General features: G+C 28.5%; 2 protein-coding genes across 4 annotated transcripts in view; both read left to right on the plus strand.

Annotated features, from left to right (window-relative positions):
- LOC122498437 overlaps positions 1-7,158 on the plus strand; it is a 41,481-nt gene extending 34,323 nt beyond the window's left edge. For both annotated transcript variants that reach the window (XM_043606158.1, XM_043606157.1), the window contains exons 5-6: positions 4,788-5,086; positions 6,948-7,158. In XM_043606158.1, coding sequence (XP_043462093.1) covers positions 4,788-5,086 — 299 coding nt within the window. In that variant the 3' untranslated portion in view covers positions 6,948-7,158. The remainder of the gene's footprint in view (positions 1-4,787; positions 5,087-6,947) is intronic.
- Positions 7,159-17,933: 10,775 nt separating this feature from the next.
- On the plus strand, positions 17,934-21,146 carry LOC122498436. 2 transcript variants are annotated; one of them, XR_006301227.1, is made up of 7 exons: positions 17,934-18,148; positions 18,668-18,814; positions 19,020-19,100; positions 19,420-19,812; positions 19,996-20,112; positions 20,386-20,599; positions 20,910-21,146. XR_006301227.1 is itself a non-coding variant. In XM_043606156.1 (6 exons), the coding sequence occupies exons 2-6, from the start codon at positions 18,800-18,802 to the stop codon at positions 20,521-20,523; spliced, it is 744 nt and encodes a 247-aa protein (XP_043462091.1). In that variant the 5' UTR covers positions 17,934-18,148; positions 18,668-18,799; the 3' UTR covers positions 20,524-20,717. The 2 variants fall into 2 exon arrangements, 1 of the variants encoding a protein (XP_043462091.1); XM_043606156.1 differs by lacking the exon at positions 20,910-21,146 and having other exon boundaries at positions 20,386-20,717.
- The last annotated feature ends 1,401 nt before the right edge of the window (positions 21,147-22,547 follow it).

Here is a 22,547-nt window from a genome sequence, read left to right on the forward strand (position 1 = left end):
TGTTAATGTTTAAAAAATGTTATTGCAACATAAAATTTTTCGTTCTTTTTAAAGTGATACAGTTTCATAGGAAATGGTCGCATATTAATCAAACACATATTTTCTAAAAGCTAGTTTTATCACCTTTAAAATGCATGTTTTAAAATTTTTATACGATAATTTTTAAGAAAAATATGATTTTTTGTTTAAAAAATTAGCCATTTTTTTCAATTGTTGATAACTCAAAAACGGTTACTTTAGGAAAAAAATTTTAAGGGCATAAATTGTTCCTTTTTGTGTGCAGAATTAGAAAAAAAATATTAAAAATTTTTTTTTAAAACAATTTTTTTGACTTTTTTTGAAAAAAATTTTTTTCTTTCGTTTTTTATATTTTTATGTTTTAATTGTAGAAACTCGCTTTTTACACTCACTTGTGACAATTTTCGCAAGACTGAAATTATGATGACAATCGTCAAAGTAATTAAGAACCTTTAATCCGTTTATAAACAATATAATAAATAAGTATTATATCAAAAGTTATTTAAATGATTGGTGAGTTAAAATTATTGAAAAAAATTAAATAAATACGATGAAAAATTTTCTTGCTTGTTGTGGTAAGTGTAAAAAGCGAGTTTCTACAATTAAAACATCCCAAGCAGCACGTAAGCTTATCTTGACATCACTGTAATATTACATTGGAGATTCGTCATATTACACTTTAATATTACAGTGATCTTACTGGGATATCAAAATGTCCGCCTGGAGGTAATACTACGTTGTTATATTAAGAGAATGTTACCTGGTAATATTAAGGTAATATTACACTGTAATATTAACGTAATGTTAAGGTAATATTCAGATAAAATTAGAATAATTTTATAATTTTGAAAAAAACATTTCACAAAGCTGGACTTGAACCCTGAACCTTGTGCACAGTAATCAAGAGTCTTACCACTGAGCCAAACGTACTTATAGTGTATTAAGATTTTTGATGAAATATGAAGAACTTTAAAAAACTTACAAAGATTATATACCGTCGAGAATCTTAATACACTACACGGAAAAAAAAGTTCCCAGATGTTTCAGGAATTATTTCCTAACTCTTGGATACGTGGTAACAGCTCTGAACTAGCGACGAACATTCAATGGTAATCAATGAATGTTTGAAAGAAATTCGGGAACTGTATTAGAAAAAGCTATAAATAGTCCATTAGTCTCTTTTTCATTACTTTCTCATGTAAAGTTCATGGCGCTGGCCGCAACTGTTTCTGAAATTTTCGGGAACTCGTCAAGGAATCTTGGTGCGCAGAAACTGTGCGCACCAGTCTCAACAAGTCTCACCGTCAGTAAGACTTGCGTGCCTTATATATTTACTTTATGCTGAGGTATTTAACTCGCCTGTTTAGCTCAGCTGGATAAGACGCCGGACTTCTATTCTCGGGTACGCGAGTTCTGTTCCAGCCGCCGTCGATTTTTCTCTAATACGGTTTTTTCTATTTCAGAAACTTAATAAAAAATAAAAATTGTATGTGACCTTCAAGGATAAATGTGTGTGTGTGTGTGCGGACGTGTCAAGGAGGGGAAGTGGAAGGGGGGAAGCAGAATCCATTTTTTCTTGCATTCGCCTAACTTTTCGATTTTCTTGAACAGTTCCCGACTTTTTCAAGAACATGATTACATGATTACTATGCACATGGTTCAGGGTTCGAGTCCAGCTTTGTGAAATGTTTTTTTCAAAATTATAAAATTATTCTAATTTTATCTGAATATTACCTTAACATTACGTTAATATTACAGTGTAATATTACCTTAATATTACCAGGTAACATTCTCTTAATATAACAACGTAGTATTACCTCCAGGCGGACATTTTGATATCCCAGTAAGATCACTGTAATATTAAAGTGTAATATGACGAATCTCCAATGTAATATTACAGTGATGTCAAGATAGGCTTACGTGCTGCTTGGGATAAAAATATAAAAAATGAAAAAAAAAAATTTTAAATATTTTTTTTCTAATTCTGCATAGAAAAAGGAACAATTTATGTTCTTAAAAATTTTTTCCTAAAGTAACCGTTTTTGAGTTATCAACAATTGAAAAAAAAATTGCGAGTACAACTCGCACTGCAATGGCGGGTTCCGTACACAAATATTAAAAGAATACTTGCAACACTTAACGGTAATTGGTAGAATTAAAATAAGCAATTAAAAAAATACATTAAAATCATTTAATAAAATAGAATAACTAAAAAAATTAAAGTATTGTATATATCTAATATTGTAAACAATAATAAGCAGAGGAACAAAATTTTCAAAATTATAGTTCCTCTGCTTATTATTGTTTACAATATTAGATATACAATACTTTAATTTTTTTTAGTTAATTTTTTTTATCAAATGATTTTAATATATTTTTTTAATTGTTTATTTTAATTCTACCAATTACCGATCAATGTTGCAAGTATTGTTTTAATATTTGTGTACGGAACCCGGCATTGCAGTGCGAGTACAACTCGCACTTGTCCAATTTTTTTTTATTTTTAGTTAAGAAATTAAAGTCAGAAAACAATCTCTCATTTATTCTCTTAAAATTTCACTCTTTCTTAAAATATTTAATGCCACGTGTTTAAACTAAAAAAAATTAAAAAATTTTTTTTTTTTAAATTAAAAAAATTTTTTTTTTATTTTTTTTCAAAAAGTTTCTTAAATAAATTTTTTGTCGTCAGACTGTAATAATACATTAGGATACCAATTTTCAGCTCATTAGGTCAAATAATGTAAAAGTTAGGGAAAAAAAAATTTTTTTTTAATTTTTTAGTATTTTCTTGACTATAGCCATCATTAGGGGAGAGTCTCCAGTTGTGAGACACCTCCAGTTGTGAAACAGTCAATTTTTTTAACATGCAATATTAAAAAGCCGATTGGTTTATATAAAAACATTTCTTTTTATATGAGCCAACTTTTTCGTGTACGCCGAAGCGGATATATAAACTGTTTTTGTTAAATACCAACACTGTGTGTGATAATCGACTAAAAAGCGTTTTCTCAATAAATGCAAAGTACTTTTTTTCCAAGTTAATTAATTGGAAAAGGTAAATGTAATGCATTTTCTTTTAGTGTTTTCCTTATATTTTGTGATGCAATATTGCATTGTTTCAATCTACGGTTGAAAATAATTTAATTTTCCTTTTTCAAAATAGCGCATATCACCAGTTGTGAGACGGTGTCAACACCCATCTGGGCAGCATAAAAAATACGACTTTGCAGGCATACTATTTAAATGTTGTTTTCATTTTTTTTCTAGTATTTTTGGGCATGTCAAGTGGAAAAAAGTCAATTGATTCAGAAGAAATCAATTTTAATGCTCTTGTTGAAGCTATTAAATTGTGTTTATTTGATAGTCATATTTTGGCGAATAAATATTATTATTTAGTATATAATAATATATATTATTAATATATTTAATTATTTCTACTAAACATAACGTTTTATGTCAAACTTATTAAATTTTAGCAATTTTTAATGAGTGTCTCACAACTGGAGACATTTTTTTTTTTTTGACAAAAGCGATGTGCTCGGAAAATGTATCGAAAAATTTTTTGAGTTCATCGATACACTACACTTTCTTTTAATAAAAGTTGCGTATTTCTGTTACCTTTCGAACGGTGTATTTTATTTACAATTTCGTTTACCCGTTTACAATTTACGGGTCAAAAATAAAACCCGTCTCACAACTGGAGACTCTCCCCTACATATTGAGTTCTCTATATTTTTCCAGTAATATTCGAGTAAAAATACACCAGCATGCAAAATTTCAGCTCTCCATGTCGAATAGTTTAGAAGTTAAGGGGGGGAAGGGTCACTTTTTATGCATTTTTGGCCAAAAATCTTGTTATTTCCTTGACAACGCTATACCTATCACGTCCAATCACATTCGCTATATTTTTCCTGTAATCTACGAGTGAAAATACATATCTGGACCAAATTTGAGCTCTTCAGGTCAAATAGTTTAGCCGCTAGGGGGGGACACGATTTAGCTACGGACACAAGAGTCTCACCAATAGGGTTCCGCCGTTACACCGTAGGTGTACGGAACCCTAAAAATGGCTAATTTTTTAAACAAAAAATCATATTTTTCTTAAAAATTATCGTATAAAAATTTTAAAACATGCATTTTAAAGGTGATAAAACTAGCTTTTAGAAAATATGTGTTTGATTAATATGCGACCATTTCCTATGAAACTGTATCACTTTAAAAAGAACGAAAAATTTTATGTTGCAATAACATTTTTTAAACATTAACAAATTAATTTTTTTAATTTTCGTTTTATACAGTGTTAAAGCTCAGGAAAAGAGCTTTAGAAAGAGACCTTTTTGAGCTTTTTATCTTTAATAATAAACAAAATACAAAACTTTTTGTAAAGCCTTCAGTCGCTGTAGGGTGGGCAAAAGTTATTGAGCGGCACTGTATATATATATTCATATTTATAAAAAGTTCAAAAGAATGATTTTGTAAAATTGATCATTTTCGTCATACGTGAAAGAAAGTAATCACACTTTCTTCCACCCATGACGAAAATTATCATATCAATGACTATAGGATAATATGTATAAGTGCAATGATTATTATTACACCGTTTGAGCTGAATTATTATATAAAATTAATCAATTTTCTATAATTCAGCTCAAACGGTGTAATAATAATCGTTGCACTTACATATTATGCTATAGTCAGACTTTTTTGGATCCAGTATAAGTATTTAAAAGTTTATATTTTCTTTAATGAACGTATTTAAATCCTAATAGAACTGCCTGCATCACTAAAGGGTGATATTAGACAGAAAAGTGCTACGAATGATACGTGCATTATAGAATGGAATTCACCAGAAACTTTTGGAAGTCTCATTAAATATGATATGACTATGTATAATAAAAGCAATAATGTTTTATGGAATGGATCATTACTTGTTCCACACGAAGTTGTAAGTAGTCATAAATTTCAGCATCTTCAACCTCAAAACACTTATGATATTCAACTTTATCGACAAAATAACCGAGGTTTATCTACACATCCAATCAAAGGATCATGCACGACAACACCATAGGTATGCATTTAATCTTTTGTTATTCTTTTTAAAAATCAAGAATCTCTAAATTTAATGTGCTTCTCATTTAAATATTGCCCAGGCAGAAAAGTTGGAGATGTGCCAGCACTAACGACCGGCATGGTACCGAACCGGTTGTAAAGACGGACTTATGCCGGTACCGGCAAAAAGGTACCGGACCGGATATGAAATAAATACCGGCCCAGTACCGGCCCGGTGGTAAATGTGGATTTGTACCAGTACTGGTAGTGTGTACCGGGCCGGTTGATAAAAAATATCTGGCCCAGCACCAGCCCGGTACTGTCATTTCGCTCTGTTTTATACCGCCGGAGGAGATTTGCCGGTGATAATATATTTACCGGCGTAGCACCGGCCCGAAACTGTCATTTCGCTCTGTTTTATACCGCTGAAGGAGATTTGCCGGTTATAAATTTTTACCGGCCCAACACCGGCGTAGCACTGGCCCGAAACTGTCATTTCGCTCTGTTTTATACCGCCGGAGGAGATTTGCCGGTGATAATATATTTACCGGCCCAGCACCGGCCCGGTACTGTCATTTCGCTCTGTTTTATACCGCCGAAGGAGATTTGCCGGTGATAATATTTGTACCGTCCCAGCGCCGGCCCGATACTACTATTTGGTTTTGTTTTTATACGGACGAAGGAGATTTGCCGGTGATAATATTTGTACCGGACCAGCACCGGCCCGGTACCACCATTTGGTTTTGTTTTTATACGGACGAAGGAGATTTTCCGGTGATAATATTTGTGCCGGCCCAGCACCGGCCCAGCACAAAAATTTACTTAATACTTTCTACTGGCACAGAAGTTTTGCCGACAAAAATATTATTACTGGCCCAGTGTCGTCCCGGTTGTTTGCTAATGTTAAACTAGCAGAAAGAGAATTAAAGAAGAGGAAAAAAAATTCAAAAATAAATTTATTAATTAATTTAATAATTTAATTATTAATAATAAATTAATTAGTTAGTTATGCCGGCAATTATATTAATACCGAGTAGGTTGCTTATTGGTGCCGGCCCGGTACTGCTGCCAGGTGGAATGTCGGTTGGACTTTATAAGCTCACTTTGCATTTACTTTCCATATGCAGGTTTAGGTTAGCGGATGTGGTGTCGACTTTGCAGCCTCAGGGTCCTGAGTTCAATTCCTCGAGTCTTCAGATTTTTCTATAATTGTTTATGTCTCTGTTTCAGCATTTAATATATTTACTGTTTCCAATTTAAAATTAATAATAACATTGATAATAATAATAATAATTAAACAATTAATCAGACTGAAATATAATTTTTTTAACCGGCCCGGTACCACACCGGTTGTTTTTTAGTGCCGGCCCGGTACTGCGTCAGATATTTATTAGTGCCGGCCCGGTACGGTTGCCGGATACCTACCGAAGTTATCATCCGGCAATTTACCGGTACTGCGCCGGTGGAATGAACAGATTTATGCCGGTACTGGACCAGTACCTAGCCGGTTGTGCAGCCGGTAATAAACCGGCACTAAATGCCTTCCAACAATAACCGGGCTAGTACCGCCCCGGTGGACAATTCGGTACCGGCCCGGTACCATCCCGGTCGTCAATTTCTACCTGGGTGCATTCAGACAATTCCAGTAAAATTTTGTTAATAATTGTCACTTTATTTAAAGCAATTTCTTTAGAATTAGTACGAGAGTACATGAACTTTTAAAAATTCCATACCTTTTCTATAATTTCCAGATGATGTAGGAAATAATTATATTTAGTTTTGTAGTTACGTAAATAATGCATAAAATTCATAGGAATTAAAATACAATATTTAATAAAAATTTGATAAGAATTATATGTGTTATTCTTATTTTTATTCAGGTTTATAAACCGAAAATAAAGTGAACGTGAAAATAGCAAAAAAGAAACACGTATTACTTAATTTTTATATGAAAGTTTTCATAAAACAAAATGCATTTTAAAATTTTGAGAAAATTTCTATCACCAAGCTTAAAAAGCAGATGGATCTATTTTATAAAATAATGTTGTTAAAACATTAAAATTGAATGCAATAAAAGTAATATAAACAGTAGAAAGATGTTTTATTTCATCAAAGTAAAAGTAAATAATCCTGTGCAGAAATTGACGCACTTCCCAGTAAGAAGCGAAGAATTGAAAATAATTCAGAAGTTAATTTCTTTTGAATAGGCGAATTTCCAAAATAATCCAATTCCCCAGTGCACAGTGGTCTAGGAACATTTATTTTTGGCCAAAATTCATCATTCTCAAAAAATAAAAAATTTAAGGCAGTCAAGTATGAAATTCACTGTTTTTGGGATAGCTGATTACGAATGTGAAGTCAGATTTAAAAAATTTTAAATATCGGATCCAATATGGCGAACATAAAAGTAAAATAATTAATGGATTTTAATAAAACTACATATATTCAAGGGTTTTCAGGGTCGCTGATTACGAATATGAAATCAGATTTTAACTCTCTGCTCATGCTAATGACCGTTATCGTCAAAAATCGTCATTCTGGACGCCTGGTGGGGACTATGGGAGTTACGTTCTTTGGCGATAGAGTGGGGATAAGTTAGCATCAGCAGACGGTTAATAATTTGAAATAGCAAATCCAATATGGCGTACATAAAAATAAAATAATTAATGAATTTTAATAAAACTTTTTGTTTAAGGGTTTTTGGGGTCGCTGATTATGAATATGAAGTTAGATTTTAAAAATTTAGAATATCGTATCCAATGTGGGATAAATTTGTTTAAATTTATGCAATTGACCCTACTTTTGTCACTCTTCTGCTTCTCAAGTGGACGCACGCACTAATACTAGTAAAGTGTCAGTGAGTGACTCTAGATCTTTCACAGCTATCTGACTGGTATTAAGGAGAGTTCAGAATAGAGTCAAAGTCGGTATGAACGCGCTGATACAACGCGCTCGTCCTATGTATTCCATATGGACGAACGCGTTAATATCAGCGCGTTCATACCGACTTCGACTCTATTCTGGACTCTCCTTTAGAAACCAGCGTACGTCAACACGCACGACCAGGGAGCGCAGATAGAAAAGTTTTAAAATTTCTCTTCTCCCATATTACATTAGCAATAACTTTAAATTTTTAAAAACTAACATCGAATTCGTCATCAGCACCCCAAAAACCCCCGAGTGACAAAATTAAGGTCAATTGCATAAAGTTAAAAATTTTTGTCCGACATATTGATTATTGATCCGACATTTTGAATTTTTGAAAACTAATATCGAATTCGTAATCAGCGGCTCCTAAAACCACCAAATATCAAAATTAAGGGCAATTGCATAAAGTTATAATTTTTGTCTTCGATATTGGATCCGCCATTTTGAATATTTGAAATCTAACATCGAATTCGTAATCAGCGATCTCAAAAAACCCCCGAATAACAAAATGTAGACGAATTTAATAACATTTTGGTATGTTGAAAAATAGTAACCAAATCGTTCAAATTTTCTTTCATATTTGGTCCGCTATCTTGAAATTTTGAATTCTAGTTTACGTTTCTTAAAAGTATACAATTTTTTTGCATATATGGTTGAGATTTAAATTTTATTTCCAAACGATTTATGGGTAAAAAAATTATGAAACTTGAAAAAATGAATTTTTTTTTTGAGTTTTTCAAAATTAAAACCGTCATATTTAATAAACGTCCACGGGGACGTTACTTATGACGCCTTGACAGGAGACAAAGTTAGCGAAGACTTAAGCAATTAGTCCTTTTGTTGAAAGCGATTTATCCTTAAGAAGTTGGTTGGCAGCTTTACCTAAATTTAATACGACCGAAACCGCTACTGTTAATATCGACGATCTTGCCCGGGTACATGATCTGCATGATATGGTGTAGATTTTTATTTTTTGAGCTATTCTAACGAAAATGTGTAAAAACCCTGTTTTTTGCTCATTTTTAAAGTCATGAAACGTCAAGAGAAAATCTTTTTTCTAATTTTGAATTGCTTCTTTTTTAATGCTCTTTTTATTTTTAATTTTGAAATGTTAAATTGACTGGTATAGTCCCTTTCGACCATGCGCTACGGGCAGTTATCCGATCCACGCCCTCAATTGTATACTATGTTTATTTTAAATAATAGAAATACTAAAATATTTTATAAGGTTACTTTTCCTGCGAAACCATCTCTGGAAAGCTTTAAGATTTTACGTTACAATGCAATGGTAATTTTTTGATTGCACTTAATAATGAAGAACCTGCAGACCCACATGTAACGTATTAAATTTACGTTGTAAAAACCAGTAAAAATAAAGAAATAAATATTGGAAATATAACATGGAAAAGTAGGCAAATAGATTATTGTAATAATGACACAGTTGGAACTGTATACTATTTCAAAATTGAGGCTTCTAACGAAGCAGGATGTTCTGATCCTTTAAAAACCTCAGAATTTGTAATTAATAATGATGAAAAAGGGGCGAATCACCCTGGAAATAAGTATATTTTTTATAAATAAAGAAAATTCTAATAGTTAACATAATTCATATTTAAAAATTTTTTTAAAAATACTTCAAAATTTCAAGTTTTTCAGGACATTTTTAAAAAAATTCGAATAAAATTGTTATTAATTTTCACTTTATTCAAAGGAATTTCAAATTTTTGCTTCCTCATAAAGGAAGCTTTGTATTAGCAAAATTTTGGATTGTCATTTTTTGACATAAATTTATAAATTTTTTCTTATTATGCCTAATACTTTAGTACTTTATATATGCACAGGAACTCCCCGTATAAATGTTCTAAATAAATAAAAAAAATTTCGACGTATTTTGACCTCCGAAGTCCAAAAAACGGATTTTAAAAATTTGTCCCGATGTGTGTGTGTACTAACATTATATTTGCCTCAATATCTCAGAACGAGAAAGAGCTAAAGGCCTCAATTTTTTTTTTAAATTGTAGGTCTCCCCGGGGGACATAAAATGAGAGTATTTTCAGCCCGATTCATGAAGTTTAACTATTTTTTTTGCATTTTTCATTTAGTAAAAAAACGTTTTTTGGACATAACTTAAAAAAATGTTAGGACACTTATAAATCTTTTTCTTTAGTTTTGTAGAGTTTTTTCACACGCATCTTTTGAGCCCTAATTGAACATTTGTCGTCCATATTAACCGGAGATATTAAACTTTTAAAAATCAAAAATTTTGGAAAATAAGACTTTTTTAAAAATTTTGTTAAAAAATGTAAAAGTTTAGTTTTGTTTTGTATTTAGTTTTGTAGAGTTTTTTCAGACGCATCTTTTGAGCCCCAATTAAACATTTTTCGTCCATATTAACCGGAGATATTAAACTTTTAAAAATCTAAAATTTTGAAAAATAAGACTTTTATAAAATTTTTTTAAATTATGTAAAAGTAACTTCAAGAAATTATTACCAACTTAAAGAGCATTAAAAAACGTTTCGATTGACCTATTTTTGAACCTGATTCGGGCAGAAGTTATGAAATTATTGGTATTTGAAAAATCAAAAATTGTGGAAAATATCATTTTTTCAACATTCTTGTTTATTAATTTATGTGTAATTATTAAACTATTATTACCATCTTATAGAATATATAAAAACACATTTTTTAGACCAAGATTTAATGATTTTTAACCCTTTTATAAAAAGTAATTCTTATATTTCAATTATTATTTTTTTTTTGAGGAATAGCAAAGTGTTCATGAAATGAACACCAAAATTATAAAAATGTACAACTTGGCAGCGGTTTTATGCAGTAGTACCTCGTACACGAATAAAAAATGAAGTTTTATTGTCTTTGCACAAAATTTAAAAGGTTTCACAAAAAGTTTAAATTTTTTAAAAAATGTGAATCCACACGGAGAAAAATGGATATTTAAGGTAAATATCTAGACGTTAAAGTTTAATATTTTTATTCTTTAACATAGGGACAGCTATCTGGGTATTAAAAGTAAATATCTGGATGTTAAAAGCGTTAATATCTAGCATGTGATTTGAATATTTAGATATTAAAGTTTAATATTTTTGATGTTAAGAGTTAATGTATTTTTTCAATATCTACTTTGTAACCAGACCTTTCTCAACAATAATAAATATCATAAACAAATAGGTATAATTTGCTAAACACGGGAATATTTATAGACAAATGAAATTTTATAAACAGAATTATAAACTCTGAAATAAATAAACAAACAACAAAAATAAATACTTACGATAAGCCAAAGATTTCTGGTCCGAACAATAATTTTGAAATTAATAATAACATTTTGACAAAATACAAAAAAAAGGAAATTTAAATAAACAAAATTGTTGAGCGCCAGTCCTTTCTTGGGACAGTGTCAAAAGAAGCGGATACTAAATATCCAAAATAAACACAATAATAGGTACTAAATACCAACAATTTATAAGTAAGAGCAAAAGCAAAATAATAGAACTAAATTCTATAAAAGACAAAAAAAAGAAAAGTTATTATTAAATTCCTTGAATTTATAAATCTCAACTTTAATATTAATTTCGATGCCGGTCGACTAGCAAAAGACGGAGGAGAGGGGATTCGAGAAAATCATATTCACAAATTTTATAATTAAATAACAATTTATTTTAACAATAAAATTATTGAAAAATAATACAATAAATTTACAATTATAAAACAAGTTTCTCAGTATCGCTAGGTCAATGAATAAATTGTGGTCACCCTATCAAAAAAAGTGACATAGTAAATGACGTTAAATTCCGTGTGAATAATTAAGTAAAAAGTGACATAAAAAACAAAGTAAAAAATGGAGTTACTAAGTACTTAAAAAATGACGTTTAAATTAACGTAATTTTTTGGGATAAAAAATGACGTCATTTTTAAGTCTTTTTTTATGTTGTTTTTTATTTAATTTCTTAATGATATTTTTAATTTTTTCTACTATTTAAAGTCTCTTTTATGTATGCGCAAATGATAAAAATATGTACTGTTGAAATTTTTTTTAATTTCAGTTTCGGATCAAACAGAAAATAAATTGATATTTTTAATTTAGTTGCAGGTAATAATTCTAAATGAAATGTAGTTTGTTAATTTAATTTCGGGTAAATCAAAATTATATTAATTTTTTTCATTAAGTGTCGAAGTAACATAAAATTAATCTCAGATTATAAATTTATTTTGTATTGTATCAAAATTAAAACAAATATTTTTGCTATGGTATTATTTAAATGGAAATAACAAAACATTATATTCAAGACTTTATTTAAAATATTTATAAATGCTATCAAAACTTAAAATTGCATATTTATTACAGTGATACCAAATGTGATTAATAAAAGACACTTTAAGAAACTTGAACATTTTGTCCGTCTTTTAATTTTCTTCTCTCGTAATATATTTTCTCAGATAAATATTTCCACGTTTTGTCTACTCTCCTCTTGCGTTGTGCACCTGTAATTTTTGCTTTGGTAACTTTTTCATAGAGCAAATCTGAAATGTAAGTAAAGAAAAATTTTTAATAGATTCAGAAAATTTATTTTTGTAAAATTAGAATTTTTAAAATAGAAACAAGTAATTGTGGTCTTAGAATGCAACAAGGGGATACGCGCCATGTTAACTAAATGGTACATATCTCCATGTTGAACGTAAGCCAGCTTAATTGTACTCAATTATTAAGAACGCATATAAATGCCAAACTGCCTACAAATTTTAATTATATTCAATATTATTATTTAATAGAATTGGTAAGTGTATAATTATCATTAACTCGAAAGGGTGTCTATGTATTTAATGATTAAATATTTGAAGAAGTTTGAGGTTAAAGTACGTTATGTATATGTACTTACTGTAATTAACAGATAAGGTGAGATTAATCTTGATCAATCTTCTAAAAACTGAACATAAGAAATATGTACTTTACTTTCAAATACACATTCCACTTTTAAAATGTTTAATTTTTCACAATTTCTCCCAACAAGATGACTCGATTTTAAAACACACGTGACAATTATTAGGAGAGGTTTAAAAAGTTTAAGATGATCGGAAAAGGCGGAAAGAATGGTTCTCAATTCAGTATTTGTAATTCGTGAACGGTAAGGAATACATATTTCTATTTCTTTGTACCATAAGGCTAACGCATAATATTACGAAACACCGTTCGAGAATCGAGAACGTAATCATAGAAAAGGACAGAAATATATTTGTGTCCATTATGTCGGGTTCATTGTATCGTCTACTCACAGACAGGCATCCACCCAGCTGTGAATGTGTCTTTACAATATACTAATTTGAGATGCTCCACACAACCTATATACATTGTACAATTTTATCTGTTTTACATTGAGAACCACCATCTTTATTTTGCCGGCCGGCATGAGTTTAATTGTTTTTAGAAAAATATATTTATTTCAAAAATGGCAAAGTCGAAATTAAATGTGGCTTACGCCTTATTTGGCAACGGTGAAAAACGAATCGTTCCTTTTTCGTCAATAGAAAACTTTTCACCAAAAACACTTAATGACTTCGTGAAAAATAAAAAATAAAAAATATGGTTCTATGGAAATAAAGAATCAAGCGATATTTTACGAAACGGTTATATTTTGTTGTTAGGAGGTAAGTGAATATAAACTATGAATATTAACATGTTTTTTGTTTTAAAATTACTAAAATACATTGTATGTAAATTTTTTACACAAATTATTTATTTAAACACTTTATTAAGACATGATAGTAAATGATTCAGGTTCTTAACCCTTTAATGGCCGAGTTTTTTGTCGTTATTATAAACGTATAATGTTTAGTAAATTCGGTTATTCTATTATTCAATATGAAAAAACAATTTTTTTTAACATGTTCCACCCCTTAAAACCACCCCTAACGTATATTACTACCCTAAAAAATTGATAATTAATCTAAGCAATAAATTAAATATTTTTTAGCTCCTGTCAGCTTTATAATTATTTATAAATATTCTCTGGTTGTTAAAAAATGAAAAAGAATTATAAATAACCACTTGAACATCACCCTCAAAGTCAAATAATCACCTCTTGACGATATTAATTTTTGTGAATATTTAAAAAAAATCTATAGATTCTAAATGCATCTAAATTATAAAAAAATGTTTCTAAGTGACACAGATATGGATAATAATGTTAATCACCCCCCCCCTTGGAACTCACCCCTATTTAATAATTATTCTTACATACTGTCAATAGTTTTGAACAATTAAAAAAGTCATTTCTATTAATTCTATACGTTTCGAAAATACGAAAAAATATTTTTATGGTGACTGGGTAATGATAGTAAATATAAACTACCCTTAAAAAAATAACCCTAAGGTCAAATAACCACCCTTTCATGATAAAAAGTTTTGTATTAGATTTTTAAAAATTATTAATTCTAATTGATTTTAACCCTTTAACGCCCAGTGGTACATACGCTGTACCACAAATGCATTAAAGTCATCATAACTTTGAAACTAATACATATTACTAAAAATTTTAAATTCTTAGCTCTAGTAAAACTCTTCCAGCAGATAATTAAAAAAAACAAAAGTAAAAAAATAATAATAAATAATTAAAATAATAATAAATAAAAAAAGTGTCAAGATACATTTTCTCCTATGACGGACGAAAAAATTTTAAAAAATTAGTCAGATTCGTTTAAAACTTGTAACTCGGGGGTTTTTAGGGTCGCTGATTACGAATATGAAGTTAAAATTGCAAAATTCAAAATGGCGGATCCAATATGGCGGACGAAAAAATAAAAATTAATGGGATTTATATGAAACTTGTCACTTGGGGGTTTTTGGGGTCGCTGATTACGAATATGAAGTTAAAATTGCAAAATTCAAAATGGCGGATCCAATATGGCGGACGAAAAATAAAAATTAATGGGATTTATATGAAACTTGTCACTCGGGGGTTTTTGGGGTCGCTGATTACGAATATGAAGTCAAAATTCAAAATGGCGGATACAATATGAAAAACAAAAAAATAACAAATTAATGGGATTTACATTAAATTTGATGCTTTGGGTTTTTGGGGTTTCTGAGGTTAAAATGTTAAGAATCATAATGGTGGATTTAATAGGGCGAATTATGTTTAAAAAAAGTAAGAAATTTAATCCATTTGTGAAAGGAAACCTGGAACGCTTGACTCGAACGAAAAAGAACAAATGATAATCAGCTGGCCAATCAATAAAAACAATTGACAACCCTGGAGCGCATGACTTGAATGAAAAAGAATAAATGATAGTCAGCTGGTAACAATATTCAAGTAAATCCTATTTAATTTTTAATTCTTGTCCGCCATTTTGGATCCCCCATTTTGAATTTTGCAATTTTGACTTCATATTCGCAATCAACGACCCAAAAAACCCCCGAGTGACAAGTTTCATATAAATCCCATTATTTTTTATTTTTTTTGTCCGCCATATTGGATCCGCCATTTTAAATTTTGCAATTTCGACTTCATATTCGTAATCAGCGACCCCAAAAACCCCCGAGTGACAAGTTTCATATAAATCCCATTATTTTTTATTTTTTCGTCCGCCATATTGGATCCGCCATTTTGATTTTTGCAATTTTGACTTCAGATTCGTAATCAGCGACCCCAAAAACCATTATATACCAAGTGTGGTTGAAATCGAATCGGTGGAAATAATTCGGGCTTTAAAGGGTTAAATCATAAAATGTTTTTCAGAATTACACAGTTATAGATGAAAATAATAATAAACAGCATCCTCAGAACTCACCCCTATTTAATAACTGTTCGTAGATACAATTATAGTTTTATTGGAGAAATTTGTTATTATCTTTGTATATTGGGTAAATGGTTTGATATATTTTTTTATCAATGTTGAACAATTGTGATTCTGAAAACTGGAAAAAGATAATTTATATTAATTTTAACCAATTTACGACATTTTACCTTTTGCAATTTTTATTCCTTTCTCTTTTTTTCTTTTATCGTTCCATACTGAAAGGATTCATTGGAAACCCCCGAGTAACAAGTTTCCAGCAAATATGATGAATTTTTAATTTATTGTCCGCCATATTGGATCCGCCATTTTGAATTTTTGAAAACTGACATCATATTCGTAATCAGCGACCCCGAAAACCCCCGAGTAACAAGTTTCAGGCGAATATGATGAATTTTTAATTTATTGGCCGCCATATTGGATCCGCCATTTTGAATTTTTGAATACTGACATCAGATTCGTAATCAGCGACCTCGAAAACCCCCGAGTAATAAATTTTAGGCGAATTCGGTAGATTTTTAAATTGTTTTGTTTTTTGGGGGTAGTTTTCATTAATTTTCTTTTTACCCCGAGGAAAATTTTTGTTATTAATTTTTTTTTACAAAGATTACAATATTTTTAAACATTTGTTACTGCGTAAGCCGAAAAAAATTTTTTTTCTTAAATTTATACCTTTTTTAAAATTTTTGTCATTTTTCGCGTTTTTTATAGGGGTGTATTTCAGAAAGGGTAGTTTTTTGGAAAATGAGAAGCATATGTATTAATTACTCTCGTTCACCCCTTCAAAATGAGACCTTAGCGGATTTGATCCGTTAAGTTTTAGGAAAGTTATGATTTTTTGAAGTAGGTGGTACGTATGTGTACCACTGGCCATTAAAGGGTTAATAATTATAATTAAAATCTGAAAAGTAGTTTAAAAGTATCAATTATTTATATTAATTTAAGAAATAAATTATTTACAATACCTACAAAAACATTTAAAATTTCGGAAAACAATTTTTTTATGAAATTTATATATACTAAAGCACAAAAATTTAATTTCATATATTACAATTAAAATTTTGTCATTTATATGGGAGTACCATAATATTTTTGGTAGTTACATTTTTAGTAATATTAATTTTAGTAGACCATGCATTTAATTTAGTTATTTAATCAAAATCAATTGTTTTTCAAGTATAAGAATGATAGAAATAAGGTAAGTGACCCAGAGCCTGCACGTTAGTTAAACAAATAAACGGAAATAAAAACTGTTTTGAATTTGTTTCTTTATATTATATTTTCTAGAAAGAGAAAAATTTACACTTAATATTAATATCTTGTTTTGAATTAAAATGACTGAACATATTGTGTAGAGACTGTTTATTTATTATTTAACACATCAATCAGAATTACAGAAACGTGGTATATTAAATATGTACTTGAAAATTTTTATTTTTTATTAAATGTTAACTTTTCTATAGCATTTTACATTAAAAAATCACTATGTAAAAGGATTTTTCAAAAAAAAATTTTACTCTTATTATTAACAATTGAAAATTTTTATTACTTCTTTTAACAAAATTAATAACAGAAAATCTTGCTGACAGATTTCAAAGATTCAAACGGCATTATTTTTGTCTTGAATCTAAATTTTAAATAAAAAATGTTTTTGTTTAAAGATATTGGATCTTCATAAAATAAACAATAGTTTTATTTATTAAAAAACAATATGCCGATTTAATATTTGAAATCGATAAAAAATTTTCCTGTTACTAATTTTAAAAAAAATTATCAAACATTTTCCAATGTTAATAACTATAATAAAATTTTTTTTTTGAAAAATACTTTTACATAGTGATTTTTCATATAAAAACTACAGGAAAATTATTAACATTTAGAAAAAAATAAAATTTTTCAAGTTTTAGATCTATTATGTTTCAAAAATTCTTACTTAGATGTTTTAGAAGCAGAAAAGAACCGTCTAAACTAAAGATTTAAGTTTTTATTGTTTTAATAAAACCAAGTATAATTATATTTAATTAAATAATCAATTTTGAATATATCATTGATAATAATTTTATAAAAATCTAAAGATTAAAAAATAATATTTCTTCCGCACGGCGTATATATGCAGATGCAGTTAATTATAATGCACTAAAACTTAAAAAAAATTAACATTGCAGACAAAAAATACGATGATTTGTAACTTTTCTTGTATTATTAATGGATTTATTATTATTTCAATTTTAGCCAATGAAGCGAATATTAAGGAGCAGAAAGCGCTTAAGCGTTTAAGTACACCAAACATCCGTAACTTAAGTTTCTCCTCAGATACAGGCAAAAAGAAGAAACAAAAGAAGGTAAAGTAATTTTTGACATTCCAACAATTACGTAAACATTTTATAAACTTCAATAGATAATTTTGTAATTAAAATTTTGTAATTAAAAAAAAACAATGGAATACATTATTTATTCAATTAGGAAATTTTTTTGTCATATATACATACTAGCTGTCAATTAAAAGTACACTATTTACAAAAAATGTTAATGCTACTTTTTTAATGCTTTAAAGAATTTTTTATTTTTTGGATATATTAACATTTTTACCCTCTAAACCACTAAAAAATATTAACAATTTTTAAAAATGAAACCTCAAACAAAAAATTTGATTAATTTTCTAGAAATATTTAAAAAATTTTGAGTTTACACTGCTTAATTGAAAGTAAAATAATTTCTGAAATAATTTACATATTTTAAAGTTCTTTGAATGAAGCTAAAAAGAATATTTAACTTTAAAAATTAATTGGGTGCTAGTGTCAGTTTCATATTTCATATATTTCATATCTTTAAGAAAATAAAAAATCACTAATTTTTTATAGGTTGTTAAGAAAAAAAAAACTTCCCAACCGCTGAAGCCAAACAAAGGGAGCATAATAAAATTTTTGAAAGACGTTCAGAATTATTAAAGCAACGAAAAACTTTTCAAGAATCTGACGAAGATTCTTTGGAAAATGAGGAAACTAATGGTAAGATTTTTATATGTATGTGCATGAAGAGGCAGACATTTTTATCCGTGCGTAACGACATTACAATTATGTATATCCTTTATATATTATGCCCCAAAATTTAAATTTAACATTTTCATACATACAAAAATGTCCACTTTTTCGTAGAATTGCCCGTATACATACAATATAATATTTTTCACAAAATTGAATAAATTATTTCTAGATACGATTCTTTCTCCGTCGACTTCAACGGACACACGCATTCTTTTTCATAATGATGATTTTGGTCCTACTTCAAACAATAGTAAGAGTTACTTTACAATCACTTCTTAAATACTAGCTAATAGAGTCAATTGGGGTAAATCGGGACAATATACCTATTCTTTAAAAACAACTGTGCAATTTCAAGTAATATTTCAGTTTTTTCAGAGTAAGTAAGCACATTTTTTTAAAATTCCGGAAAGTTTTAATAATAAATTTATACAATTTTATTAAAAGTAAAATTTCTAATCAACAATAAAAGTACATATTCTAATTAACAATAAAAGTACATATTTGTTATAGTATGTCAGTTTACTATCTATTTAATTTTTTTCAGTGTATTTACTATTTTATTTTTCCAGATTTGTTGCATCGAGGCTCAGATCGTTCGCCTCCAAATACGCGTCCGTCTACTGAAGATGAGGAAGACGCATCACATGACCGTACTGGCGACCTTTCATCCTCTGCATCTAGTAAAACTCATGGGCATTCACGCTCTTTATATTCAAATTCGAACAGGACAAATAGAAAAGTGTTGGATCGACGCTCAGTTCGTTCGCCTCCAAATACGCGTCCGTCTACTGAAGATGAGGAAGACGCATCACATGACCGTACTGGCGACCTTTCATCCTCTGCATCTAGTAAAACTCGTGGGCATTCACGCTCTTTATTTTCAAATTCGAATAGGACAAATAGAAAAGTGTTGGATCGACGCTCAGTTCGTTCGCCTCCAAATATACGTCCGTCTACTGAAGGTGAGTTGGAAGACACATTAGGTAACAGTAAGTTCCATAAATTTCTTTTAGTTTTTAATAAAATAAATTTTGAATAGTTGTTTATTAAACAGTTTTAAATTTAAAAGAACATTTAAAACAATTAAAAAATAAAGTATAAGGTATCTATAGATTTTATTCTTTTCGTGCATTTAAAACTTATAGTTGACTGATTTACACAATCAAGAGACATCAAATGAAAATTCTCGCCAAGTAGAGGTCCGTAATACAAATGCACATAATGCATTTCAAAGGGTAGAGGAAATTGTGGACAATGATCAAGTAAGTATACACTGAAAAAAATTAATTTAATTCAAATAATTAATACTTGTATATTATCAAATGAATATTCATTTGTATGGAATAACTTTTATTTAAATGGAATAAGTTATATTTAAAACAAAGAAAATTTAGTATTTAAAGTAAATGTTATTTAATTAATTTAAATAAATAAATTATTTTTTAAGCAATTGAAAAGATTTCATGAATATGTATATTATAATAATAACGTTGTTAAAAAATAAAAGCATATTTATAAAATTATTTTTTCTGTAGGTACATGTTGGTGAAAACGTTCATATTCACTTGGATGTATGGGAATCTATGAAACTTAAAAACGATTCTAAATTCGTCAAGGAATTAGCTGTAAAAATCTGGGGAAGAGAAGGTCTTCAAAAGAAATGTCTTAATTAAACAAGAGCTCATAAGCATGCAAATGAGGATGAGGTTAGACAGGTTCTAACGCCCTCAAAATACAAATTCGTAAAAGGTCTTACAAATATAAATCATTTTCACATTTTAATTGATATTAAAATTTGTCACTTAATGAATGAATAAATCATGAATGAATAAATCAGACAAATAAATAAGTTGAATTGTATTTATATGCGTTCTTAATAATTGAGTACAATTAAGCTGGCTTACGTTCAACATGGAGATATGTACCATTTAGTTAACATGGCGCGTATCCCCTTGTTGCATTCTAAGACCACAATTACTTGTTTCTATTTTAAAAATTCTAATTTTACAAAAATAAATTTTCTGAATCTATTAAAAATTTTTCTTTACTTACATTTCAGATTTGCTCTATGAAAAAGTTACCAAAGCAAAAATTACAGGTGCACAACGCAAGAGGAGAGTAGACAAAACGTGGAAATATTTATCTGAGAAAATATATTACGAGAGAAGAAAATTAAAAGACGGACAAAATGTTCAAGTTTCTTAAAGTGTCTTTTATTAATCACATTTGGTATCACTGTAATAAATATGCAATTTTAAGTTTTGATAGCATTTATAAATATTTTAAATAAAGTCTTGAATATAATGTTTTGTTATTTCCATTTAAATAATACCATAGCAAAAATATTTGTTTTAATTTTGATACAATACAAAATAAATTTATAATCTGAGATTAATTTTATGTTACTTCGACACTTAATGAAAAAAATTAATATAATTTTGATTTACCCGAAATTAAATTAACAAACTACATTTCATTTAGAATTATTACCTGCAACTAAATTAAAAATATCAATTTATTTTCTGTTTGATCCGAAACTGAAATTAAAAAAAAATTTCAACAGTACATATTTTTATCATTTGCGCATACATAAAAGAGACATTAAATAGTAGAAAAAATTAAAAATATCATTAAGAAATTAAATAAAAAACAACATAAAAAAAGACTTAAAAAATGACGTCATTATTTATCCCAAAAAATTACGTTAATTTAAACGTCATTTGTTAAGTACTTAGTAACTCCATTTTTTACTTTGTTTTTTATGTCACTTTTTACTTAAATACACTTTTTTTGATAGGGTGCAGCCAATAATTATTATTATTGCAAAATTACAACTTATATCTAAAAATATTACACATAAAATTGGGGAGAACGGGACAAAACAGTTCGTCAAAATTATTAGGTTTCACAAAATAAGGGACAAATTTAGTTGTAAATGGGACTAACTCATTTATTGAAAATAGGGGTTTTCTCAGTAAAATATAATATCCGGGACGAAATAAATGAATAACAATTATAAATGGAACAACTCCATTTATTAAAATTAGGATTTTCTCAATAGAATAAAATATAAGGGACAAAATAATTAATTAGCAATTATAAATAGAACAACTCTATTTATCAATCAGGGATTTTCTCAATAAAATCGAATATAAAGGACAAAATAATTAATTAGCAATTATAAATAGAACAACTCTATTTATCAATCAGGGATTTTCTCAATAAGATCGAATATAAAGGACAAAATAATTAATTAGCAATTATAAATAAAACAACTCTATTTATTAATTAGGGATTTTCTCAATAAAATCGAATATAAGAGACAAAATAATTAATTAACAATTATAAATAGAACAACTCTATTTATTAATTAGGGATTTTCTCAATAAAATCGAATATAAGGGACAAAATAATTAATTAACAATTATAAATAGAACTCTATTTATTAATTAGGGATTTTCTCGATAAAATTGAATATAAGGGACAAAATAATTAATTAACAATTATAAATGGAACAACTCTATTTATTAATTAGGGATTTTTTCAATAAAATCGAATATAAGGAGGGAATTTATTGTAAATGAGGCAACTTCATTTACAATTTACACACAAGATAATCATTGGGACAAAATTAACAACAATATAGATATATGTTTTTGGCTGAAATTATAATAAAAGAAAAACATAAGAAACACAT

This window comes from Leptopilina heterotoma, unplaced genomic scaffold (assembly GCF_015476425.1).
Source record: "Leptopilina heterotoma isolate Lh14 unplaced genomic scaffold, ASM1547642v1 Lhet_15, whole genome shotgun sequence".
Classification (NCBI taxonomy): domain Eukaryota; kingdom Metazoa; phylum Arthropoda; class Insecta; order Hymenoptera; family Figitidae; genus Leptopilina; species Leptopilina heterotoma.